Genomic DNA, 27,546 nt, shown 5'->3' on the forward strand with positions numbered 1-27,546 from the left:
AAACTGTAGCTAGGGACAAAATCAATAGTCACTTAGACAAGTGTGGGATAATGAAAGAAAGCCAGCATGGATTCATTAAGGGAAAATTTTGCTTAACTAACTTGGAGTTTTTTGAGTAGGTAACAGAGAGGTGTTTATGGATTTTCAAAAGGCATTTGATGCAGTACCACACAGCAGACTTGTGAGCAAAATTCCAGCTCACAGGATAAAAAGGGAAAAGTAGGTATGGAGAGGGAATGGCATAGTGGTAATTGTCACTAGATGAGTGATCCAGAGACCTAGGGTAATGCTCTGGGGACCCAGGTTCAAATCCCACCAGCAAATAAAAAATCTGGAATCATGAAACCGTTGTCGATTGTTGGTTCCCTAATGCCCTTTAGGGAAGGAAATTTGTCTTCCTACATGCGGTTGACTCTTAGAATGGCCTAGCAAGGCCAGCAGCAGTAAAATTGTAGTCAAACAAAATCTGTAACCTCATGACCCAGCATATTCCCCACTCTATCATTACCATCAAGCCAGGGGGTCAACCCTGGTTCAATGAAGAGTGCAGGAGAGCATGTCAGGAACAGCACCAGGCATACCTAAAAATGACCTGGAAAAATTTATTAATTTTGCTTCCAATCTCCACCCCTCCATCATTTTCACATGGTCCATCTCTGACACTTCCCTTCCCTTCCTTGACCTCTCTGTCTCAATTTCTGGCGATAGATTGTCCACCAATATCCATTACAAGCCTACCGACTCCCACAGCTACCTCGACTATAGCTCCTCACACACCGCTTCCTGTAAGGACTCCACCCCATTCTCTCAATTCCTTCGCCTCCGTCGCATCTGTTCTGATGATGCTACCTTCAAAAACAGTTCCTCTGACATGTCCTCCTTCTTCCTTAACCGAGGTTTTCCACCCACGGTAGTTGACAGGGCCCATCACCCGTGCATCTGCCCTCACACCGTCTCCTCCCTCCTAGAAACATGATAGGGTCCCCCTTGTCCTCACTTATCACCCCACCAGCCTCCGCATTCAAAGGATCATCCTCCGCCATTTCCGCCAACTCTAGCATGATGCCACCACCAAACACATCTTCCCTTCACCCCCCCCGGCAGCATTCCGTAGGGATCGTTCCCTCCAGGACACCCTGGTCCACTCCTCCATCACCCCCTTCTCCTCAATCTCCTCCTACGGCACCTCCCCATGCGAACACAAGATATAAACAGCTGCCCCTTCACTTCTTCTCTCCTCACCGTCCAAGGGCCCAAACACTCCTTTCAAGTGAAGCAGCATTTCACTTGCATTTCCTTCAACTTAGTCTACTGCATTCGATGCTCCCAATGCGGTTTCCTCTACATTGGAGAGACCAAACGCAGACTGGGTGACTGCTTTGCAGAACACCTTCGTTCTGTCCGCAAGCATCACCCAGACCTCCCTATCGCTTGCCATTTTAACACTCTACCCTGCTCTCTTGCCCACATGTCTGTCCTTGGCTTGCTGCATTGTTCCAGTGAAGCTCAACGCAAACTGGAGGAACAGCACCTCATCTTCCAACTAGGCACTTTACAGCCTTCCAGACTGAATACTGAGTTCAACAATTTTAGATCTTAAAATCCCTCCTCCATCCCCACCCCCTTTCCATTTCTTCCCCCTCCTTTTTGTTTTCTCCAATAATTTATATAGATTTTTCTTTTCCCACCTATTTCCATTATTTTTAATGTATTCCACCGATCGTTTATCTATACCTTTTATGCCCTTTTACTCTTATTTCACCCCACCCCCACTAGAGCTATCTGTACCTTGCTTGTCCTGCTATCCATTCTTAATTAGCACATTCTTTTAGATAATATCACCACCTTCAACACCTCTTTGTTCTTTTGCCTGTGACATCTTTTGGTTATCTCCTCCTCTCCTCCTTTCAATGCTTGCTTGTCCCAACAATCACCCCCCTTTCTCTCTCTCTCTCTCTCCCCCCCACCCCCACAACCCACCTTAAACCAGCTTATATTTCACCCCTCTCCTATTTTTACTTAGTTCTGTTGAAAGGTCATGAGGACTCGAAATGTCAACTGTACTCTTCTCCGCCGATGTTGCCAGACCTGCTGAGTTTTTCCAGGTATTTTTTATTTTTTGTTTTGGATTTCCAGCATTCGCAGTTTTTTATTTTTATACCTAAAAATGAGATGTCAACCTGGTGAAGCCATAACACAAGACTACTTGCATTCCAAACAACATAAGCAGCAAGTGATAGACAGACAGCTAAGCAATCCCACAACCAAGGGTCAGATCTGAGCTCGGCAGTCCTGCCACATCCAGTAGGGAATGTTGGTGGACAATTAAACAGCTCACTAGAGGAGGCGGTTCCACAAATATCCCCATGCTTAATGATGGAGGAGTTCAGTGCAAAAGATAAGGCATTTGCTACAATCTTCAGCCAGAAGTGCTGAGTGTATGGTCCATCTCTGCCTCCTCCAGAGGTCCCCAGCATCACAGATCCCAGTCTTCAGCCAATTTGATTCACTCCACATGATATCAAGAAACGGCTGAAGGCACTGGATACTGCAAATGCCATGGGCCCTGACAACATTCCGGCAATAGTACTGAAGACTTGTGCTCCAGAACCTGCTACTTTCCTAGCCAAGCTGTTCTAGTACAGCTACAACACTGGAGAGACAGTAAGTAATAAAGGGAGAAACAAAGGGATATCAGTGTATAAGTATATAAGTCATTGAAGGTGACAAAGATAATAAAGCATATAGTGTCTTAGGCTTTATTAATAGGGGCATTGAGTACAACAGTAAGGATGTCATGTTGAACTTGTATGAGACACTAGGTTAAGGCTCATGTGGAGTACTGCGTCCAGTTTTGGGCACCATATTTGAGGAAGGAGGTGAAGAATTTTTTCACCCAGAGTGATTGGAATCTGGAACGAACTTCCTTAGAGGGTGGTGGAGGTAGTTTCGATCGAGGTATTCAAATGGCAATTGTATTGCTATCTGAAAAATGTGCAAGGTTACAGGGGAGTAGGACTAGGTAGAATGCTCTTTCAGAGAGCCAGTGCAGACTTGATGGGCTGAATGGCATTCCTCTATACTGTAAAGATTCTGTGATCAAGATTAGAAATGCTACTCCAATTAAGCAAAACACTATACTGTCCTTAAATCTGCTGGCAACAGAATAACCATGGCCAGACTACTATGCTCATCGGGCGGGCACATGCCTGACCCATCGAGTGTAAAATGATACACGATGATGTTAGGTGAGCATTCTGTCATCATCGCGCACTCATGTGATATTTCAATCAGTGGGCACATGCAGGAGCCGGCAGTGCACCCGCTGACAATTAACAGACCTATCAAGGCCATTAAATTACCAATTAAATGAAACTTTTTGTGCCCATCCAACTTTATGGTTGGCGGGCAGGCGAAAAGGCCGAGCGGCCTTTGCATTTTTTAGGAAACATCATCCACACACTCCAACAAATATGAAATATTTTATTAAGAATGTAAGAGCCTAGGAACATAAGAAATGGGAGCAGGAATGGTCTAGTTGACCCATCGGAATCTGCTCCAACATTCAACAAGATCATGGTTGACCTCATTTGAGGCCTGAACTCCATTTTCCTGCCTGGTCCCCATAATCCTTACCTCCCTTGTAAATCAAAAATCTGCCTCATTCAGCCGTGAATATATTCAATGACCCAGACTCCACTGCTCTTTCTAGTAGAGAATTCCAAAGATTAACAATGCTCAGAAATTTCTCCTTATCTCCATCTTAAATGAGACCCCTTATTTTTAAACTGTGCCACCTTGTTCTATATCTCCCACAAGGGGAAACATCTTTTCAGCATCTACCCTGTGCAGCCTCTTCAGAATCTTATATTTTTCAATAAGATCACCTCTCATTCTTCTAAATTCCATTAGGTATCGACCCAACCTGCTCAACCTTTCCTCATAAGGCAACCCCATCTTCCCAGGAATCAACCTTTTCTACCTCCAGTGCCAGTATATCCCTCCTTAAATAAGGAGACTATAAAGTATTCTAGGTGCAGTCCTACTAATACCTTGTAGTCGTAACAAGATTTTCCTACTTTGAGATCCCAAAAGCCAATAAGAGTGTAACCTCCCAACTCAGTGACACATCTCTGGGGTGTCTTTTGGATGCCATGGAGGCCCGCCGCAATGTCCTCTACCCCTGCTCTGGCTGCAGGAGGCCCATCAGTTGTGGCAGAGGTGGTCAGTGCCAACGGTACACACAAATGCAGAAAAAGGATGAATGATCTCATCTGTGCTGCCAGGGTAAGTTGTCCATCTCATTAATCTCAACTCACAAGCCCATCACACATTCACTGGCATCTCACTCACTGCCAGCTCAAGGGACATCACCACTCACTCTCTCACACACACCCCAACATCTCCATCTGGCCTCATTTCCTCTGGAGATCACCTCCTCATCCTGTCCATTGCTGCACTCAGCACGCATGCATACCTGGCATCCTTCTCATTTGGCTTGGGATGCGCCTTGCTCACACTCTCTCCATCTGTCTTTACGCAGGACAAGATCACGCACAATCAACAGGAGAGGTCCCAGAACGGGGGTGGAGAGCTGGACATCAAGGTCCTCACTCTGTTTGACAGTTGCGTGTTGGAGCTGGCTGAAGAGGACATGGACTGTTCCTGACAGTGAGGTCAACAGCGAACACTAACTTGAGGATCCTGCACCACATCATCCTTCTGTCAACACGACTCCGAGTCTAGTGTTGTGTGTGTAACTAAGCACTAATAATCTCCACTTTCTCTCCTAGGTACATCTGACAGATTGCCCTCAGGCAACCTTGACCCCAACTCCAGCACCGAGAGTGCCTCGGATGAGGACCCTGAGGACAGCACCATTGAAGACCCGTCACGATGCTCACCCACACCCTCCACCAACGTAACAACACTCACCTTTGAGGCTTGATGTAGAGCAGTCTCAGGATCACATCCTGGTGAGCACAGCACACAATCTGTTCCACAGCAGGCTGAGACAGCGACATCCGAGGTTATCAGCACTTGGAGGATTACTAGAGGCGAGGAATCTGCTGAGTCAGAGTCAGACAATGAGCCTCTGGACTCGGTCCTCAATCACTTGTTGGAATTACAAAGACAATCATAGGAACATCAGGAAGGGATGTCTGGTGCACCCTTCAAATTGCAAGGGACATGGAAGAATCCATCCGCCTTCAGTCTGAGGTGATAGCGCCGGCATGATGATGCACTGAGGTCAATACTGGCAGGATTGTGTCCACTATGGAGATCTTGGCCCAGGATATCAGTCCTGCACTGCTGTGCAGGCTGAACTCCACCACTGGCGCCACAGTTGACCTCCAACAGTGTCAACATGAGAAGGCTATGGGGCAGCTTGGTCTCACTCCAGCTTCCCCTTCTCCTCCAGAAGTCAGCTAGGGGCCATCGGCACCCATAGAAAGGAGGACTAGCAACTCGATACCTTGGGGTCATCCATCTAGCTGACTCTAGGAATGTCTGGTCAGTCCAAATCCCCTCTTCCTGTGACCCCATCATCTCCAGCTCTACAGGCTGGGGAGGGTGCACCAGGTCAACAGCAGGATACCCAAAGCAGTCTGGAGCCCTCCAGAGGACACCTACCAAAGTCATTACGGACAACTGAGCGGAGCAGCAGGCAGGTTAGCTCCACCTCCACTGTGCATGTCAGGAGAGCACCAAAGCGTAGTGGCAGGTTAGGAAGGTTAAGAGGATGTACTTGCGTCACGTGGGCACAGGTCTTAATCACTTGAACATAATGTTCACTATTGTAAATAAACTCCAAGCATGTCTTCTTGTCTATGGCTCCTTGTTATGACGAGCAGTGTTTGTGTTATTCAGATGTGAAACCTTGGTTCCTGCATAAGATAAAGGCAGGTGTCTCAGTTCCCTGTGCAGTGTGTAACCTTCAGACCAAAGTGATGGTCTGGCTTCACACTCACTGGACACATTAGTGAAGCTTGCACCTCGATAATGCTTGTTTTTGCTGTCAAAATGTCATGGACAGGCATCAGAGTTCCATCATTCTGTGTGCTCTCAGCACCTTTGAGGTGGGGCTGGCCCCCCATATCTTCAGCATGTGTCTGGTGATGGTGCAGTCCTGAAGAGGACAGGTGCTGAAGACTGCTGAAGAATCAAGTGCACTTACAGTTTCATGGTTTTGTCTCCATGATATGACTCTGATCACAGAGTGCAAGCGAGCTGCCCTCAGTCAGACAGGAGACAGACATTCAGACAGGCAATGTGAAAATCTATGGAGTGTCCTCACTGCATGTCGTCATCATCCTCCTGGAATCCTGTGACTAGTAGAGCCTCTGCTGCGTCTCCATGACATGAGCCTGAGCACTGAGGGTATGTGCGCTGCCATCAGCCACACAGGAGTCAAATGTTCACAGATGCAAGGTGAGAATGTCAGGACTGCCCTCACTGCATCTCGTCATCATCCTCCATGAATCTTGCAGCTATTAGGGCCTCACATGCGCCTCTCTTGTCCGGCCAGTGATATGGCCTCATTGCTGGCATCCTCATGCAGTTCTTTCATTTCTTCCTCAGCCGGGTCCTCCCCATTGCAGTGCCAGGGTGTGTAGCACACAGCAAGCTATATTGATGCACAATGCTCTCTAAGGACTGTATCGCAGTGCTCCACCAGACCTGTCCAGGCACCGGAACCTCATTATCAAGTTGCCTATCATTTGCTCCACCAAAGTCCAGGTTGCGGCATGAGCCTTGTTGTACCGTCGCTCTGCTGCAGTCTGAGGTTGCTGCATGGGCATCATCAGCCACATCCTCTAGTCGTAGCCCTTGTCCTCAAGGAGCCAACCCTGCATCCTCTGTGGACCCTGGAAGATGTCAGGGATCTGAGACTTGCTAAGGATATAGGAGTCATGGACGCTATCTGGGAATCGTGTAGGATGTGTTTGTGGTGGTCGCACACCAGCTGAACATTCAGCAAGTGGAAGCCCTTGCGATTGACGTAGATGACTGCTTATTACCACGGAGATCTAAGCGTCACGTGAGTGCAGTCGATTGCATCCCACAACTGTGGAAAACCAAAGACGGCCACAAATCCCAGCACTCTTGCATCCTGGCTTGCCAGATCCCAGTTGAAATGCACAAGTTCTGTGCCTCCGTGAAGATGACCTCCTGGACACACTTGAGAGTGTAAGTTTGCGAGATCCTGTGGAGCCCTGGAAGGAGCCACTGGCGTAAAACTTAAGCGCCATGGTCACTTTCATGGCCACTGGCAGTGGACACCCTCCAAGTCCCCATGGCACCAAATCCTGCAGCAGGTGGCATATGTGACCAACCAGTTCTCTAGACACACGCAGTCTTTGGCAACACTGGTTCTTGGTCCTTCATCTTGAATGAGGTGCTCCTCCCGCCTTCATCTTGAGGGAGGTGCTCCTCCCGTTGGTGAGCCAGGTGCCTCTGCTGCACTCCTCTCCTTCTTCTCTGCTCCCTGCAAGCCATGAGATATACCACTAGATCACAAGTCACCGTGATCCTGATGTCCTCCTCCCGCAGGATCAAAGAGAGAGACACTCCCTTAAGGTTAGCATATGTGTCCTAAGCAACTCACTTGGTTAAGTCTCAAGACCCCTTCACACATGCTGGATGTCCAGTGTGTAGTGCGCTTCATGGCTGTCCCAAAACCCCACCCACCTCCACTCCACTTGACCGATTGGTGGCAGCTTCGGCCACTGGGCTGTGCTTTCAGCTCAGGTGCAGGCATTCTCCTAATCTGCACTGCAAGGCTACGCTGTTAGCTTGAACCATGAGGATTACTAACATTAATAAAGACATTGCAAGGGGCTCTTAGCACCTCCATCCATGACTGTGCCATTCTTTCACAAAGGGGTTTCGCAACTTGCCTTGTCATCTAATTGTTCTGCAGCCCCCTAAAATGCACTTTAATTTGCAGTCTGCACCTGAGGGGTGAAAAGTTCTGAAGCAATTGGTGGCACTTTCATGCTTTTGCATTACTTGAGTAGGCAGAAATGCTTCAGAGGCCTGAATACAAACATGTCAATGGAGCTGCTGCTGAATGGTCTCAGCTGTGGAAGAGTGCCCTCTTTTGACAAGCTTTTCTATAATAATTGTGGTTTTATTTAGTGTGTAATGTACCTTTAAGAATAATACTTGTTAGGAGCGATCGCATGATCAGTAGTAACCAATAGGAGAGTAGCACAGGCTACCTCCACGGTCAGTTAGAGTTAGAGCTGAAAGCACACGTGTAGCTGCTGCTTAGTATATTGTAAATAAACTTAAATGTTTCCACCCAAGAAGTGCCTGCAGTTCAGCTCTATCAATAATAGTACAACTCGGTCACCCTACAACATTTTCCAAGTGCGTGGCCGCTACCCTCACCACCACCACCCCATGGCCCCCACCGGCTTGTGTACTTCCTTTAGTCTGTGTTGTCTTGCCTACACAACCCCATCCCCAACCTCCACCCTCACTGGAGCCCTTGCCCCAACACCGGACTGAAAGCCAGCCAGGAAAAAGCAACTTGCCTGTACCTCCTCACCGAATGCACGGCGCCTCTTCCTTGATGTCCTATGGGCGATGCTCGTGAGCGTTGCACAATGTTATGCGCACTCACCTCTGAATTCCTCTTGAAGTTCAGCTTACGAGATGCACAACTTTCAAGGGCAGTCATAACTCATGCCAATCTGAAGTCATGCCGACGTGAAGGTAAATTTGACATGGAGGGATGATTCCAGCGTGCTGCCATAATGGTGAGATGCAAATACATTAAAATTAAATTTCTGACGCTGGATGGCTGGATATATGGCCCACCATTGACAGGCAGAGCGGATGATTGCAAACTGGTTTCAGGATGCCATAAAATGGATTTTTGGCCTTCTCAGTGTATTGTCCACTCATGCCCGTCATGACTCCCACCACCAATGGAAGCAGAAAATTCCGGCCTATATTTCTTTGCAGACACATTATGTCCTCTTTACAACTTGCTTTCCTACCTATCTTTGTATCATCAGCATATTTGGTTATAATACATTGAGTCCCTTCATCCAAGTTATTAATATAGGTTGTAAATAGTTGAGGCCAAGCATTTACAGTGGCACTCCAGTCGTTAGATTTTGCTAACCTGAAAATGACCTATCTCTCCTGACTCTCTGTTTTCTGTTAGTTAGCTAAACCTCTGCCCATACTAATATCTTATCCCAGACAGCATGAGCTCTTATCTTGAGGAGTAATCTTTTGTGTGGCACCTTTTCGAAGGCCTTAGATTTGTGGTTTTCACATCCACTGTGGCCTTTCCAGAACTGAAGGAATTTTTTTTGAAAGATTACAACCAATGCATCTACAATCCCTACAGCACTTGGCCTAAATAGCCAAGTGGTTATGGTACAGGGTTTGTAACCCCAAGATCAAGAGTTCAAATCTCACATTGGCAAACTATGAAACAATGTGACTTCATCTGAAACAGATGGAAACGTGTTTGTACTCGGAAGAGTTACAATCCCTGCAGCCACTTCTTCTAAGACCCTCTGATGCAGGCCTTCAGGTCCAGGTGACTTGTCAGCCTTTAGTCCCAGTAGTTCTCCTAGTGATTTTTCTCTAATGATAGTGATGGTTTTAAGCTCATGCCTCCCTTTTGTCTTTTGATTTTCTACTGTTCTTTGAATGCTTTTAGTGTCCTCTGCCATGAAGATAGATATAAAATACCAGTTCAAAGTCTCTGCCATTTCTTTGTTTCCCATTATTCATTCCCCAATAACATCCTCTAAAGGATGGAATGTTTACTATACTCCTATACTACACAATACTCCTTTTTACGTGCTTGTAGAAGCTCTTACTCTGTTTTTATATTTCTTGCTAGTTTACTCCCATATTCTAAAATCTCTCTTTTTTTTTTGGCCGTCATCCTTCACGGCTTTCTAAAATTTTCCTAATCTTCTGGTCTACCACTAATCATCACACCAATGTACATCTTTTCTTTCAATTTGATACCACCCTTAGCTTTCTCAATGGAATAAAGTTTTGTTGAGAATTATGAAACATGTCCTTAAATAGACAGCATTTTACAGCCTTCTACTGGGCATGTTTTCGGTGAGGGGAGCTGGTAGGGTGGGAGGGTGTGCGTGCGTTGGTAGCAGTAGAAGGTGGGGACATGGAAGCAGACACGGACACTGGAGGTGGGAAGGAGGTGGTTGGGGAGGTCAACGTGGATGGGGGTGGGGTTCTCTGGGAGATAGGGAACATGCATATTCACCTGGACATCCTGGAATGACAAGGGTTCTGGTTGGTAGGTGATGGTGGGGGGCTAGAAGGTGATGCCAGGGGAGTTGATAGTGATGGGGGAAAGGACATGGGTGACTGGGGGAGTGGAAAGCATGGGAGGCTTACAAGAAACTTGACCACGACCATGTTTTTCAAATCTCAAGTGAGCAGAGCCTAGTGTTGGACGTGCACAGGTGCTGCATGGGAGTGCGATCAGTGGGGGGCTCAGATGCAGGTCAGTTCAGATGGACAATTGAAAGTGAACCCCAGCAGACAGCATTGAAAATTCTCGGGACAGTGAGATGAATGTCATGGATGAAGGCTCCGCGTGCATGAGAGTGTGCTTGCGTAAAGTTCCGAAAGGCCCTGCCACACACACACTTCTCCCTCCAGAATTACTCATGGTCCAGCTGCATGTGGCTGAACTGTTAGTGGGGTGAAGTGGCAAAAGGAAGGGGGAGGACTCACGAAGCCTATCAATGAAACTGAAAGACAACATTACAGATTGTTCAGTGAAAGTGAATATATTTTCAGATTATAAAGTGATAACATGTGTTCACCCGTGCAACCACTTATGATCAGAACTTCTTAACTTTTCTAGGCCTACCACTTCTTCTAGGTGCTGCTCTGACATCAGCAGCAGGTGTGGAGACAGCCTGTGCAATGATTGGCTCTGTTGCCTCCGATGACTTTGTTGAGAGTCGAAGCCTTGCAGGCCCCGGCTTGCTTTGGCTGTCCTCCTGTGGGTCAGCTGCTCCTTCTGCGGTGACAGACGGTGAGGTTGAGGGGTTCACAGGCAAAGGGAACTCAGAAGGAGCGGACAGCCTCTGAGGTTCCTGGGTGGATGACCCAGGGGTGTCCAACTGCCACTCCTCCTCCTTTCAGGTGCCCGAGGGCCCCAGCCTGACTCTGTGAGGGGAAGGAGCACCTGGAGGGATGTTAAGGTGCCCCGCTTCCCCTTCGCATTGCCACTGCAGGGATGCACCCATGGCAACCACGATGGAGTGCAGGTCTGTGTGCTTCTCCATGTTCTGCTAGACCAGGGTCTCCATAGCATCTGCCATCCTTCCCATGGAGACCTCCATACCCGCATATCTGGGCACCACTTCATTAGAGAGCACGTGGCTGTACTCCTCCAACTCGCGTGCCACTCTGTGAGGACTTCCAACAGCTCTGCGTGATGTTCCCCCTCCTTCTACAGACTCTCCATGATGAGTTGGTAGGCCAAATCCAGAGGCTCATCATCTGTCTCAGATCTCAGATGCCTCTTCCCCAGCAGTCCTCCAAGAGCCGGGGAGCTTGGCTGAACTTGCCTCCCCCTGCTGTGGACATGTATTCGTGTGGTGACCACCAGATTGTGAGCACAAGCCTGCTCTAAATCTCGGTCTCACCAAGGTGTGTGTTGTTGCATTGGTGCAGGGTGTGGGTGAGTGCTGTGATAAGTCTTCAAAGGTGTTGTCCTCAAGGTCCTCATCTGAGGTGCTCTTGGCGGCTGGGGTTGGGGTCAAGATTGCTTGAGGGTGAAGTATCAGGTGTGCCTAGGACAGAAAGGGGGGATTATTAGTTCTTAGCAGCCGCATTGAACACAGGACAGTGGACTCAGTAGCGTTGAGAGAGGGACGATGTGGTGCAGGATCCTCACATGGGTGTTCACTGTCAACCTCACTGTTGCTGCAGGAATGGTCCACGTCCTCTCTGGCCAGCTCTAACGCATGACTCTCAAACAGAGTGAGGACTTTGATGTCCAGCACTCCACCCCAAGTCTGGGACCTCTCCCATTGATTATTGTCCTGCATAAAGACAGATGGCGAGAGTGTGAGCAAGGCACATGCCAGCCCAAATGAGAAGGTTGCCAGGTGTGCATGTGTGCTGAGTGGAGCCATGGATGGGATGAGAAGGCTATCTCCAGAGGAGATGAGGCCAGATGGAGATGTGAGGGCACATGTGAGAGAGTGAGTGGTGATGTCCCTTGAGCTGGCAGTGAGTGAGATGCCGATGAATGTGTGACGGGCTTGAGTAGATGAATTGAGATTGATGAGATGGTCAACTTACCCTGACAGCATGGATGAGATCATTCATCTATTTTCTGCATTGGATGGCCGACCTCTTGTATGCAGCATTGACACCGACCACCTCTGCCACCGCCTCCAAGCTGGAGTATTGATGGGCGTTGTGCAGCTAGAGAGGGGGTAAAGGACATCCTGGCAGGCCCCCATGGTGTCCAGAGGCGTCTCATAGATGCGCCACTGAACCAGGAGGATGCACTCTTCTTGGCTTTTGGGGCCATGTCTTCACTGCAGTCGTCCTGGGCTGCAAGCATTGAGAACTGTGTGCATGGCTATAGTTTAAATAGGCACATGGAGTGAAGAAGCTGTGAGGTAATGGCGTGGCAGGTAAATCAGAGGTTCCTGCCCTCAATCTGGCATGTTTCCCATTAATTATTAAGAAGGCAGAACACACTGGGAAGGGGGCAATACCATAATACGGAAACCCGCCATTGTGGTTGGTGGGTAAAATATCTTTTCTCATGCCCACTGCTGCACTTAGTGCGAATCTGGGACAATTTCTCCCATTGCCTTTTAAGCAGGTAACTCTAGAACCATTAGCACAACGTTTGAGATGAGAAGTCTCAAATAGCTCTGCCCTTGTCCAGAGCTGGCCATTGCAGACATATCGCCTACTAGTTCTTTGTGTCAGCTTAGCTGGAATGTTCATCCAAGTCACATTCCCAGAGGTTGATGAGTTTCGCCTGTTTCTATTGGGACTGCTCAGAATTTTACAGAACTACCAGCATATGACTAGCTGCGACCATTTTAACAGCCCAGAAATTGTTCCTTTTAAAAAAGAAATAATTTAAACAAGAGAATATGGAAGGGAAACCAATTTCTTAAAGATTTTTTTCCCTTCATGCCTTCTTAGCATGACAGAAGATTAAAATTGCCCCTGATTATTGCAGTACCTTTCTTACAAGCTGCATTATTACTTGATTTATACTCCGTCCTATAATGTAACTATTGTTAAGAGACTTATAAACTACTCCAGTGACTTATTTCCCTTGCTGTTTCTTACCTCCAGCCAGATTGATTCGACATCTTGATCTTCTGAGCCAAAATCATTTCTCAATACTGTACTAAACTTATCCTTTATTAACAGAGCTACCTTACCTCATCTTCCTTTCTTCCTATCCCTCCTGAATGCCAAATACGCTTGAATATTCAGTTCCCTGCCTTGGTCACTGTAATGGCTATCATATCATCCCCAACTATTTCTATTTGTGTTATTAGTTCATTTATCTTGTTAGGAATGCTGTGTGCCTTCGGTTAAAGAACCTTTAGTTCTGTCTTTTTACCACTTTTCCCTACTCTGACTCATTTATGCTGGTGACCCTTGCGTTTGTGCACTCTCACCACGCTCTGGTTATCATTACCTTATTCGCTACCCTTTCTAAATCTCCCCTCACATAACCCCTCCCCTGAACTATTTTAAAGCCCTCTCTACAGCCCGAGTTATACAATTTGAGAGGACATTAGTCCTCATGCAGTTCAAGTCAAGTCTGTCCCAATGGTACAGCTTCCTCTTTCCCACAACTGGTGCCAGTTCTCCATGAATTGAAACCCATTTCTCCCACACCAATCTTTAAGCTACATATTCAACTCTCTGATCTTGCTTATCTTATGCCAATTTGCTTGAGACTGAGGAAGTAATCCAGAGATTATCATCTTTTTGGGGTGGATTTTACAGGAGGAGGGATTACTCACACCCCCTATCCCCGACCTAGAAGTCAGTTGGCATCTGGTTGACATGAAAGCTGGCTATCCCCAGTGATAAAACGTTGGGAGTAGCCTTAATAGTGCAGAGTGGGAATTCCAAGAGAGTTTCCAGGCAATCTTTGGTCCCAGCAGCACCAGGAGAGGGTGGCGGCCACTGCCGTGACTACAACCAATACACACAAAGTGAAGATGCCTCCCAGATTTCAGGTAAGTTGAGAGTTTTGGACCAGCATGGTTGGGAGATTCCAGCGAGGGAGGGGATGGAGTGGGAGGGGGGAAGGGGAACAAATGGGGTGTACCCCAATGGACAAAGCAGATCCCCAGAAGGAGTTAGCCCACTTACTTCCCAACAGCAGTCCACATTGTCAAAGCTGCAGGGCTGCCCTCCTTCCTTCTGCCTTCCCCCATGGACCGAAAAATTGCGGCAGAGCAAAATGAGGCCGTTAAGCAGCTGCTAATTGTCCAAGGGCCTCAAAAGACTTAAGGACGGATGCGCTGTCTGACGCCTTACGACCACCCACCCACCCCAGTGACTTGAGGGACAGGCCGGGTGGTGGGCAGGCCAATGCTTTATTTTATGTACCTCCCCTGCCTTCAAATATGACAGTAGGAGGGCTACAAATTTCACCCCTGTGGTTCTACTCTTTAATTTAGCCCCTAGCTGCTCATAATCCTTAAGCCTTTGCCACCAGAGCTGGTGTGCACTCTGGCTGTAGCTATCAGGGAAACAGTTGCAAAGAAACATTGGTTGGCATTTTCCAGGCCCTTTGGTAATGATAGGCTGGCAAAATGACAATGAACGGCAGCCGCTGAGTCATTTAAGTGGCTAATTCAGAGCCCTGTTACACTTTCATAGGTCGCGTCATGGCCACTCCTGTGCCCCAGCCAATTTCGGGGACGGGAGAAGTCCTTCTTTTTGGGAATTTCATGACTCCACGGCCCATGGAGGCGGCCCTAGCAACAACAGCTGCCCCTGCAGCAACAGCACTGCTGGTGCACAGTGAAACCACAAGTCCCACTATGGCCAGTGCCTGCCTACCTCGTCCCAGCATCCCCCAACTCTTCTTCAAGGGCACGTAGACAGTGAGGCGCCCTCTCCTCTCAGCTGCTGCCACAGCAATGGCCACCGCTTACAATGATGCTGCTGAGGCAGCAAAGCTGTTGGGCCTCTGATTGGGCCAAAAGCTATTAGGTTGCCTCACGCTTTTGACCTTGACAGCAGGACTTTGAATTTCCCAGTGAAGTTCAGCCCATTGTATTTTTTTTTAACTATTCAGCAATTGAGCACAGGCTTCATCTCTAATTACCCTTGGACAGAATTTTCCGGTCAGCGTGTGGGGGCGGGCCCAGCCCTCTGACATGTAAAATAATGCGTGATGATGTTGGGCGTGCTTCCCAATGTCTTCGTGCGCCATTGCGATATTTCATTCGGCGGGCGCGTGCCGGAGTTGGCTGCGTGCCTGCCGAAATGTAAACAATCTATTAAGGTCATTAAGAAAATAATTAAAGCACTTAAGAACGCTGCATGTCCAACCTTAATGTTGGCGGGCAGACGAAAAGCCCAAGCTATGGGTGGGATGAGGTTTCCTGAAGCTTTCATTAAATAAATAAATACATTTTCATAAATTTACAAACATGTCCCAACTCATGTGACACAATCACGAGGGGACATGTTTAAATAATTTAAAATAATTTTTAAATAATTTACTTAATTCTTTTAATATCCATTCAGCTCCGTGCCTCAAGGAGATTTCTGCGCTCTTTCATACACGTGTGAAAAAGCGCTAGCCCTGACTCTTCCTCCACTCCCCACTCATACAGGTAGTGCTGAGCGCTTACCGGCCACGTATTACGCTGGGCAGGCCTTAATCGGCCCGCCTGCGTAAAATGGTGGTGCACAACCGATCGCAGGCGGCGATCGGCTCCGCGCCCACCCCCGCCCAGCCAGACATACGAACAAGGAGCAGGAGTAGGCCATTCAGCCCCTCAAGCCTGCTCTGCCATTTCCTCAAATCTGCACCCTGCCCACCCCCGATAACCTATCACCCCCTTGCTTGCCAAGAATCTATCTACCTCTGCCTTAAAAATATTCAAAGCCTCTGCTTCCACCATCTCTTCAGAAAGAGGGTTCCAAAGACTCAACCCTCAAGAGAAACAATTTCACCGAATCTCTGTTTTAAATGGGCCACCCCTTATTTTTAAACAGTGATCCCTTGTTCCAGATTTCCCCACAAGAGGAAACATCCTCTACACATCCACCCTGTCAAGGCCCCTCAGGATCTTATATGTTTCAATCAAGTTGCCTCTTACTCCTCTAAACTCCAGCGGATACAAGCATGGTCTGTCCAACCTTCCCTCATAAGACAACCTGCCCATTCCAGGTATTAGTCTGGTAAATCTTCTCTGAACTGTTTCTGATGAATTTACATCCTCCCTTAAACATGGTAACCAATATTGTACACAGTACTCCAGATGTGGTCTCACTAGTGCATTGTTTAACTGAAGCATAACCTCCCTACTTTTGTATTCAATTCCCCTCGCAATAAATGATAACATTTTATTAGATTTCCTAATTTCTTGCTGTAACTGCATTCTAGCCTTTTGCAATTCATGCACTAAGACACTCAGATCCCTCTGCATCTCTGAGCTCTGCAATTTCTTGCCATTTAGATAATATGCTTCTCTTTTATTCTTCCTGCCAAAATGGACAATTTCACATTTTCCTACATTATACTCAATTTGCCAGATCTTTGCCTGCTCACTTAACATATTTATATCTTTTTGTGTACCTTATGTCCTTTTCACAACTTACTTTCCTATCTTTGTGTCATCAGCAAATTTGTCAACCATCCCATCCATCCCTTCATCCAAGTCATTCATGTAAATTGTAAACAGTTGAGGTCCCAGCATTGATCCCTGTGCACACTACTAGTTACATTTTGCCTACCTGAATAAGATCCATTTATGCCTGCTCTCTGCTTCCTGTTAGCCAGCCAGTCTTCTATCCATGCCAAAACGTTACCCCTATAACATGAGCTTTTATTTTCTGCAATAACCTTTGATGTGGCACTTCTTCAAATGCCTTCTGGAAATTTAAGTACAGTACATCCACTGGTTCCCCTTTATCCACAGCACGTTACTTCCTCAAAGAACTCCAATAAGTTGGTTAATCATGATTTCTCTTTCACAAAACCGTGTCGACTCTGCTTGATTACCTTGAGCTTATCCAAGTGCCCTGCTATAGCTTCTTTAATAATAGTTTCTAACATTTTCCCTATGACAGATGGTAAGCTAACTGGCTTTCTGTCTCCTTCCTTTTTTGTATAATATACATTTTCATATAATATACTTTTTTGTAGAATATACATTTTCATATAATTTACTTTTTTGTAGAATATACATTTGCTATCTTCAAATATAGTGGGACCTTCCCTGAATCTCGGGAGTTTTGGAAAATGAAAATCAATGCATCAACTATCTCAATAGCCACTTCTTTTAAGACCCTAGAATGAAGTCCACCAGGACCTGGGGACTTGTCAGCCCACAGCTCCAACAATTTACTCAGTACCACTTCTCTGGTGATTGTTATTTTCCTCCTCCCTCCCTTCCATTTCCTGGTGTTCAGCTGCTTCTGGGATGTTACTTGTATCTTCTGTAGTGAAGACTGATGCAAAATATCTGTTCAATTCATCTGCCATTTCCTTGTTTTCCATTATCAATTCTCCAGACTCACTTTCTTTGGACTAATGCTCACTTTGTTAGCTTGTTTCTTTTTAAAATAAGTACAAGAAACTCTTACTATCTGTTTTTATATTTCTGGCTAGCTTTCTCTCGTACTCTAATTTTTCCCTCCTTATTAATCTTTTGGTCATCCTTTGCTGTTCCTTATATTCTGAGAAATCTTTTGGCCTTTCACCTATCTTTGCACAATTCTATAGTTTTTCTTTAAGTTTGATACTATCTTTAACCTTTGTTGTTAACCAGGGATAGTATGTCCATCCCTTGGATTTTTTCTTACTCGTTGGAATGTGTCTATTCAGCGTATTCTGAAATATCCCCTTAAATGTTTGCTGCTGCATCTCTATTTACCTATCCCTTAACCTAATTTGCCAATTCACTTTAGCCAGTTCTACTTTCATGCTCTCATAATTGCCCTTATTTAGTTTAAAAACAGTTTCAGACCATTCTTCTCTCCCTCAAACTGAATGTAAAATTCAATCATATTATGGTTGCTGCTACCTAGGGGCACCTTCACTATGAGGTCATTAATTAATCCCTTCTCATTGCACAATACCAGGTCTAGTAAAACCTGCTCTCTGGTTGGCTCCAGAACATGCTGGTCTAAGAAATTATCCCGGAAACATTCTATGAACTCCTCATCTAAGCTACCTTTGCCCATCTGTTTTTTCCAGTCTGTATGTAGATTAAAATCTCCCACGATTATTGTCATGCCTTCCTACAAGCTCCCATTATTTCATCCTTTATGCTCCATCCTTTTATGTGGTTACTATTAGGAGGCCTGCACACGACTCCCACAAGTGACTTCCTGCCTTTACCATTTCTCACCTCTACTCAAACCATTTCCACATCCTGGTTTCCTGAACTTAGGTAATCCTTCTCTATTGTAATAATACCATCATTAACTAACAGAGCCACCCCTCCACCTTTTCCTCACCTCCTGTCCTTCCTAAATGTCCTATACCCTTCAATGTTTAGGTCCCATTCCATGCCCTCCTGCAGCCAAGTCTCTGTAATGGCTATCAAAGCGTACTTATTTATTTCTATGTGCGCTCTCAGTACATCTGTTTTGTTTTGAATGCTTCATGCATTCAGATACAGGGCCTTTAGTTTGATCCTCCTATTCTTTTTATAACCTCTTGTCTGTTTTGTTGATTTACTGTTAGATTTGTGGTCTCTATTCCTTCCTGTCAAAGTCTGTTTTTCATTTCCTGTAATAATGCCTTTCTCTTTTGCCTTGTCTCTACTCTTTGATTTACCACATCTTCCTAAATTTGTACCCTTGCCCCCACTACTTAGTTTAAAACCCTCTCCGCTTCCCTAGTTATGTGGCTCGTAAGAACACCAGTCCCAGCACAGTTCAGGTGTAGACCGTTCCAATGGTACAGATCCTATTTTCCCCAGTATTGGTGCCAGTGCCCCATGAACCAGAATCCACTTCTCCCAAACCAGGCTTTGAGTCACATAATCATCTCCCTAATCTGATTTTTCGTATGCCAATTTGCATGTGGTTCAGGAAATAATCCAGAGATTATTACCGTTGAGGTTTTGCTTCTTAATTTGGTGCCAAGTTCCTCATACTGACTATGTAGAACCTCCTTTTTTTCCTGCCTATGTCATTGGTACCAACATGGACCAGGACAACTGGGTCATCCCCCTCCCCCTGCAAGTTCCTCTCTAGCCCTGAGCAGAGGTCCTGAACCCTGGCACCAAGCAGGCAACACAGCATCTGGGCTCATGCTCTTTGCTGCATAGAATGGTGTCAATCCCTCTGACTATACTGTCCCCTACTACCACTACATTCCTTGTAGCTCCCCCAACTTGTGCCATGGTCAGTTTGCTCATCCACCCTGCAGCCCCCACTCTCATCCAAACAAGATAAAAAAACCTCAAACCTGTTGGACAATTGCAAGGACTGAGGCTCCCGCATTCCTGCCCTCTGGGTCCCCTTACTTGCCTCACTTGCAGTCACACCCTCCTGTCCCTGACCACTGACCAAATCAGAAGACACTATCCTAAAGAGTGTGACCACCTCCTGGAGTAAAGTATCCAGGTAACTTTCCCCTCCCGTGATATGCTGCAGTTTCTGCTGCTCAGCCTCCAGCTCAATAACTCAGCCGAAGTTCCTGCAGCCACAAACAAGCCTCCAGCTCAATAACTCAGCCAAAGTTCCTGCAGCCTCAACACTTTCTACAGACATGTTTGCCCTGGATCACACAGGTATTCAGAAGCACATATATCCTGAAATTGCAGCACATTACCTGCCCTGCCATCTCCAATATGTGTTAATTAATTAATTATTGCTAATTAATTAATTATAATTAATAAAGCTTATGCTTCCCAATACATTTTATCAATGCTGATAAAATTAACAATACCAGTTATTGGTTTACCCACTCATCTGCTGCACGAAAGTGAAAATCAAATGCTGGAGGCTGAAAAAGAGTAGAAGAAAAAGCACCTCCTTCCCACCCTTCACCGAACTCCCCACTCAGCACACTTTACTTCTTGGAGTAAATCTTAACTCAAGTACCTCTTTCCCCTTATGCACTGAATTCCCACGTTGAACCAAATTCCCAAATATATTCACTAGGTCTCTGTCTCACTCAGGCCAAACCTCTCCCCTCTTCAGGCCTGGTGAATATTCACTTTTGGAATTTTCCTGCTATTGGTGGGAAGAAAGACCTCACTCCTAGGCTTTATTTTTCATCCATGCCCTCCAGGGAGGCTTCAGAAAACCTGGGGGCAAGCCTGCAACTCATTTATGACCAAATTCCTTCTGGCAGCAGGGCAACAGTTAAACTAGCCAAATTGGATTGTGGCCTCCTGCTCAAGGTACATTTCTGCTTTAAAAAGTCCTTTGCAGAACCACTGGGAATACCATCCAGCAGACGTGGAGACCTCATGTTCCCAATATAATCAGGTTGGAGATCCATGGGTCAAATAAAAATGGGGCCAAGGAGTTAAATTAGCCCAAACCTGAAAATTAGACCAGTGCGTACATTTTGCACTTGCCTGCCCACCTTTCCAAAGCCATTCTAGAATAATATCAACTGCAGCATGTTTTTAGATCGAACTAAGAAAGAGCCATTTTCCTGATTCTAGTTCTCAGGAATGAAGTGGGTAATGTAAGGATAAGTAAATATGTAGAAAATTAGTATATAAGTATATAATTAGATTCACTATCAGAATTGAAATGGAGAGGAAATAGACAACGATAAAAGTGCTGGAATGTAAACAATTTCATTAAGATAAAAGGCAAATAACTCAGATAAATTGGAAAGAAAAGCTCTCTAAAAAGACAGTGGGTTTTAGGTTTTATAAAAACAGAGCTTGGAGGACAAAAGCAAATAGGTAATGGTAAAATTATAGACACCATGGGTTAGGCTGCAGTTACAATATTGTATCCTGTTCTGGCTGCTTTAGCTAGTACGGATGTCAAGATCAGTAAGCAGGTCCAGAAGAGATTTACTAGGACAGTACCAGAAAGGAGAGACTTTAGTTTTAAGTAAGGAGCTTATAAGATTAGGTGATTAGGTCAGATTTATCAGAACAACGAAGACTAAGAAGAGACCTGGTAGAGGTGTTCAAATGTGAGAGAGTTTTTGTAAGGTAAATTGAGAAATAATGGGCTGAATTTTGTTGTGATGGCGGAAGTCCTGCAGCCAGGGCTGAAAGCAGGAAGCAACCCTGCTTTGGCTGGTGGCGGGACCTGGGTAGCATTTTGCTGGCAGTGGCTAATTAAGAGGACATCGCTGGGGGAAGTCATCCAGTTAAGGACAGCAGCCCACTTCCAAGAGCTTCTGGTCTAATCAGTGGGTCAACAGCTCAGCAGCCTCAGCAACGCGAATGCTGGTGGTGGTCATTGCTGAAGCTAGAAGAAAGGTTAAGTGAAAGGCCCTGATTTGGGTTAATTTATTGAGACTAGGCACATGGGAACATTCATACTGAGGTATAAATCTTGAAGTCACATCGGCAGCAAAGCTGTCAGTGTGTGCTCTACTTAACAGCAAAAAGTGGAGGAGATGGGAGAAGGGGGGTCATAAGCGCCCCTGATGCCATTGCCATAAGGGCGGCCATCGCTCTATGAGCCAAGGAGTGCCTGCTGGAGGCTACCAGGTTTCACCCTGCAGTCTCTCTATGCAGTGGGTGGGCCCTCCTGATGTGGGCAAAATGCAGGAAATGTCCCTTGATTGACCACTTAAGTGGTTCAATTGGTCTCCTATCAAGTGTCTAAGCCGTTAATCCTCCCGCTGCTGGTAATATAACATGACTGCAGGAAGACATCAGGCACATCCTCCAATGGCTTAACATGCCATTTTGTCAGCTTTCTTGCCTCTCAGCCCGTCCCCAAAAGGTGCAGAAAATTCCAGTCGCTATTTCAACTGGTAATTGAGATGGTAAAGGCATACACTTAAAATCACCATCATTACGTATTGGAGCCAGAATTTATTTTAGCACAGTTTATAATAAGCTTCTACATTCCCAGCTTACCCAAATTCTGTGAACAAAACTCCTGTATATTATTATTATTCATTTTGATTTTGAAATTTTAGCCTTACATAATTCTGCACAAGATTTTCATGTTTGCAGTTGTAATATGCCTTTAAGGGATAGGAGCATGACATCACTAGAAAGGAAGAGTGTCATGCGATCCGGTTTAGTTTCACCTTTTGCTGTTAAGCAGAGCACACAGAGACAGCTTTGCTGCTGATGTGTCTTCAATCTTTATACCTCAGTACGAATGTTCCCATGTGTGTGGTCTCAATAAATTAATCCACAATAGGTTTGCATAATCCCTTATGAGCAACTGGTGCCTTTAGATCCTTATAAAAACATGACATCTGCTATTCATAAAGTGCATTTTATTTTCTCTCTCTTTTGGTCAATTTTGAGAACCTCTTCTTGGAGGAGCAATCCTCCAAGCAGCATTGACTAATGAATCAGCAGTTTATTAGCTCTTGCTCTCAATGTATTTAAGTCTCTCTACATTTTCTAAAGTTATCAGACAGGAAAATAACCATAAGATCCTCCTAATCTATTATGATGTTCGTGCAACAACATAGACAGAAGCGGATAAAACAAAGATGGAAGCCTTCGAATACAAAGCTCTGGCACTAAGAGGAGATTTGGGGAGACTCGAGAAACCATAGAATTTTTACCTTGGTCAAAGGGCCAAAAGGCTAATTCCTTCTATTTACTTTAGTGCACATTGGACACAAAATGTCTTTTTGCTGATAATAAACATTTTACAAATTACATCCCCATATTGTCTATGTTTTTTTTACCTTTTAACAAACTCTTCAAAGAGGATGCGATGAGAGTATCCTTGTGCTCGAATGCGTGTAGTTTCCAAAATGCCAGTGTACCGCAGTTGAACCAGAACTCTTTCTTCAAAAAATTTTTCTGCTTGTCGGTCATCATTGGGTTTGATGCAACGGACAAAATGAGGCTGACCAACCACCATTTTAGACAGTAGATCCATTAATGAATACTGCCAGATAAGAAAGAAATCCACCTAAAAAATTGTTTGTTGCTTTGTAATTGATCAATTACTTCTCATAACTTATTTACAATGATCAGAATTTGAACAATTTATATCTTTCATATCTTTTTTGTTAAATTTTTTTTAGTATAAACTGTATGATGCCAATGAAGAAAGCTTGGAGCAAAATAAATAAGAAAAGCTTCATCTAGCACTAAAGCTCATAAAAGTGTCAGCTGAAAATAAAATAAAGCCCCCAAAATTACAATAAGGTCCTTAAAAGGTCAAATGAATGTGTATGGGTCTTTTAAATACCCTTCTGCCTAAGGCTTTGACCCTGGAGGTTTCAGCTAAATTTCTTGCGACATTTTCATTTGATCATTTCTACCAATTATTCTCTTTTCATTTTACAGTTTGATAAGGTTATTTGGTGCATATATTTGTAACTATGTTTTTTCACTAAAATAAATTAGTCAAAGTCATCAATAATTGTTTGGAATACAGACAACAAGCAATCTGCACAAGAACCTTAAAATTCTGTATCATGGCCCCCCATATGCATATACATGTGCTCTTTTAAGTTTCTAGCAATACCGTAGAATTCAATTTCTTTAAAGGTCTTTCTTTTAATTATCAGCAGCTAAATTTATAACTTTACCCTAAAGTAAGAAGCCACAGTTTGTCGTTTCATGTTTGTTGTTTCCTCGGGATGTCGCATAACTTCCATTGTATCAACCTGGTTACAAAATAGTGAAAATGCAATACATGTCATCAAGAGATTACAAAAACAACCTAACTTTCTAGAACTAGCACCTGTGGATAGAGTGATAAAATTACCAATGCAAAAAAATGCAGTGGATCAGCAGCTGAGAGTCAATAAAAGGAATCAAATAAATCAAAGGGTGCTAGCTTAAAGGCATACTACAGATATTAAAATACAAGACAATTCAGATTTTTACTATTAAACCAACATAAAATTTATCCATAACATAAATTCTGTCTAAAAAAACAGCCCTACTAACCACATAATATTAACATTTTGATGACCTTACACTTTACAAAAAACATATTTCATCAAATCTAATGAAGCACTAAAATTAATGGCTTCAGAGTTATGTTTACATTACCATAAGTTCTGGTATGCATTTCTGTTCATTATGTAAATATATCTAGGACATAGATAGGTATTATGGTTTGTGTATAATTGCTTGTTTAATGCTGCCATCTAATCTAAGAAAATGGAAATAGATTACAAATTTGTGAAATAAGAACTGGTTTTACTGGACAATCTACAAACAAATAACCGAATATTCAAAACAATTACAAAATTCATGGATGTACTGAGTGTATAATGTATGAGAAATTTATTTGCACACATACAGCAACTTGAAAATGCTTTTTAAATTTAGGAATTTTTAAATTTAGGAATTTCACATCAATGTGTTGGCTTACTAACATCTTGAACTACAAAGCGATAGAACGCAGCTCTGTGTTTGCAACTCCCAGCCTGGCAAATTCCTAATACCAGCTGGACTAAAGGAAGCAAATATTAAGAACATTTTTCCATAAGGATAGAGAGGAAATCAGAGGGCAAATCGTCCTAACTCGCTCTTGTAAATTTAACAGTTAGCTGCAGGTTAACAGTGAGGTCTGGGAATAGATTGTGTTCCACCTTCTAAGCAAAGGATTAGTGCATAGTTAAGAAGATATAACAATGAGAAGATAAATTAAAAAGGTGTGTGAAAAAAAGTGTCGCTCCCTAAAAAACAGTTTTACATTAAAAAAATGTTTCACATCAATATGTAGCACTTTTGCATTTGTTAGTGTGCATTTTGGAATATATTTTCTAATATAGTTTTTGAAAATTCGTGAAACATATGAGCTTTTGTCCCCTTTTCTCAATTAGCTTTCTATTATGTAAAATCCAGGACTTCAAATTAATGATTCTAAAAGTAAATAGGAGAAAATAAATGTAAATTTAACCCTCAAGGGTTAGCTATGAACGTGGACATGTAGCTTGCAAATGGCTGGCAACTGGGATATATTATGTGCATTGATATCAAGCTCCTGTGCTTCATTATTCTTTGACCAAAACATATAAAAGAAACAAAGGAAAATACTGTAATCTCATTTGCCCCATTAAAACCTATTTTGTTCCTAAAGTGACTCTTAAAAATATGGAACGTGCATTCTGTAATCTCAATAAGTTGAACACATAATGACCAAAATATGAATAAATTTTAATACAATTATTTTGACCAGATTTTTTTAATCAATCTCCAAGTTAAGCAAAAATGTATTGCTGAAAAGGGAGACATGTTGCTGAAGATTATCGTCTTGCACTCATCAGGACAAATGCAAGAACGCCAAATTTCAAACGATCACAACAATTACTACAGGAGAAAATGGTGTTGATTGATTGGTAAGTTGACTCTGATTGACCGAGGTGTAGTCAGGGAGAAAGCAAGGGAATTATTAATTCTCCAAGCTCCCAGGTAATTCAAGGCGTAAAGCTTGAACATTTGCAGAGAACAGTCCCTGTATATGAATATATGTCGCTATCAGCAAGTGTATTTGAGACATGTTATGAGTTTGACCGATTATCTTAAATTGGTTGTTAGTGTAGCTATCAGCATTCTCGGGATTGATCAGTAATTGGGCAGCAATTGCTGAATCACATCTAACAGCAGATGTTTTGTTTTGGGTTTTGCAACCCTGGGCTGGTTGTGTACAGTTTGCTCTCTGCCTATTTGATGCTGTTTGATTCAATCAGCCAATTGCTAGGATGTACAGCCTAAGTACCAGGCATCACACTGGCACTGAAATTCATACGTGTTTTTGGACTGATGGCAGCATCCTATTAGTGGAAAATACCACTTGCGTAGCAATGTGAAATGGCGTGCTTAACCAACTGCTCAAATTTTTGAAATACCTTGCCTTTCCAAGGTAGCTTGAGGTAAACTAGGCATTTTCAGGTCCACAAGTGGTGATCTATGGACCATCGTAAGTTTGCATGATACACAGCAAACAACAATCTGATCGGGATAGCTACTCTCCTGCAGGATAGCTTTGATGCTCTCTATTTCTGCAACAAACTTGCAAGGTGAACAAATAGCTAGGACCCTATTTATAAGATTGCCGATAAGATCAACCTAATAGCACGTGCAGCTGTACGAATCCCAACATGTACTTTGACCAGTGAAGTTAGGTTTGCAGTTGACAGCAGTGGAGAACCCAATAGCAAACTTCTTAACCAGTACGTCAAGGAAAGGAAGCATGTTTGGCTGCTCCACCTCAAAAGTGAATTTGAGCACTGCTATTTCCTTCCCTCTTCATTACTTTCCCCATGGCAATGCCTTGGCGAATCAGTCGATTTGCCAACAAATCAGCACCCATTTCTTCTGTGGTATAAGTTGTTGTGATCATTTAAAATTTGGCATTCTTGCATTTGTCCTGATGAGTGCAATTTGAAAAGCTTCTGCAACATGTCTCTCTTTTCAGTAATATTCAAGTTCTATATTATCAAGCGACTGTGTACCTGATACAGATGTACAAAAATGTATTATAAAAGCAGAAAGTACTGGAAGAACCCAGCAAGTGTGGCAGCATTTGTGGAGCGAGGAACACAGTTAACATTTTGAGTCCAATATGACTCTTCTTCAGAACTGAAGGGAGGTAGAAATGTGATTGGTTTTTATGCTGGTGAAAGTAGGGGGGTGGGGGGGGATCGGTCAGGTGGAGAAAAAGAGAAAGTCAGGGATAAGGCCACCCCTTTTCCTTCACCTGACCATCCCCTGCCCCCACCCGCTCCCCAACTTTTTCAACAGCATAAAACCCATCACATTTCTCTGTCGCTGAAAGAGATAATTCAATTTTGACTATGTAGTCCAGAAGTTTCTAAGATGTAAAAACAAATACTGAGTATTGTGTTTAAATAGAAGCCTATTTTCCTATTTACTTATATATTTTATAATTATGAACGTATTGGTTATTTAGATTTTGAATTGCTTTTCATCTATAACAAAGAAAACACCAGAACTTTAGCTGAGAACCCAATCCTTGGACCCGCTCTATTCTGCTTCTCTTTTTGTTACGTAGTTGGATACTTGGCGGAACTTGATAAACCTCTAGATGATGTAGATTTTGCATTGATAGATAACTGATCTTAGCCAGGCCATTGCCCATGGACACGGACCGAATCATGGAAAGATAACACAATCATTCAGAGAAATCAGAGGGATAATCCACCATTCTTGCACACTCCTGGCAGGCAGTTCA

The 27,546-nt window shown here is 44.1% G+C and overlaps 1 protein-coding gene across 14 annotated transcripts in view; it reads right to left on the bottom strand.

Annotated features, from left to right (window-relative positions):
- The window catches only part of myo3b (myosin IIIB), a 661,003-nt gene that overhangs the window by 274,348 nt on the left and 359,109 nt on the right, over window positions 1–27,546 (bottom strand). For 10 of the 14 annotated variants that reach the window (XR_005944587.1, XM_041201000.1, XM_041200999.1 and 7 more), the window contains 2 exons: window positions 23,927–24,004; window positions 23,072–23,301 (listed from right to left, as the gene is read on the bottom strand). Coding sequence is in view for 13 of the 14 variants with exons in the window: in XM_041201000.1 (XP_041056934.1) it covers window positions 23,072–23,301; window positions 23,927–24,004 (308 nt within the window). In the remaining variant the exon portion in view is untranslated. The remainder of the gene's footprint in view (window positions 1–23,071; window positions 23,302–23,926; window positions 24,005–27,546) is intronic. The other 4 variants (XM_041201004.1, XM_041201005.1, XM_041201003.1 and 1 more) reach the window with 1 other exon arrangement.

Source organism: Carcharodon carcharias, chromosome 12, assembly GCF_017639515.1.
Source record: "Carcharodon carcharias isolate sCarCar2 chromosome 12, sCarCar2.pri, whole genome shotgun sequence".
NCBI classification, from domain to species: domain Eukaryota; kingdom Metazoa; phylum Chordata; class Chondrichthyes; order Lamniformes; family Lamnidae; genus Carcharodon; species Carcharodon carcharias.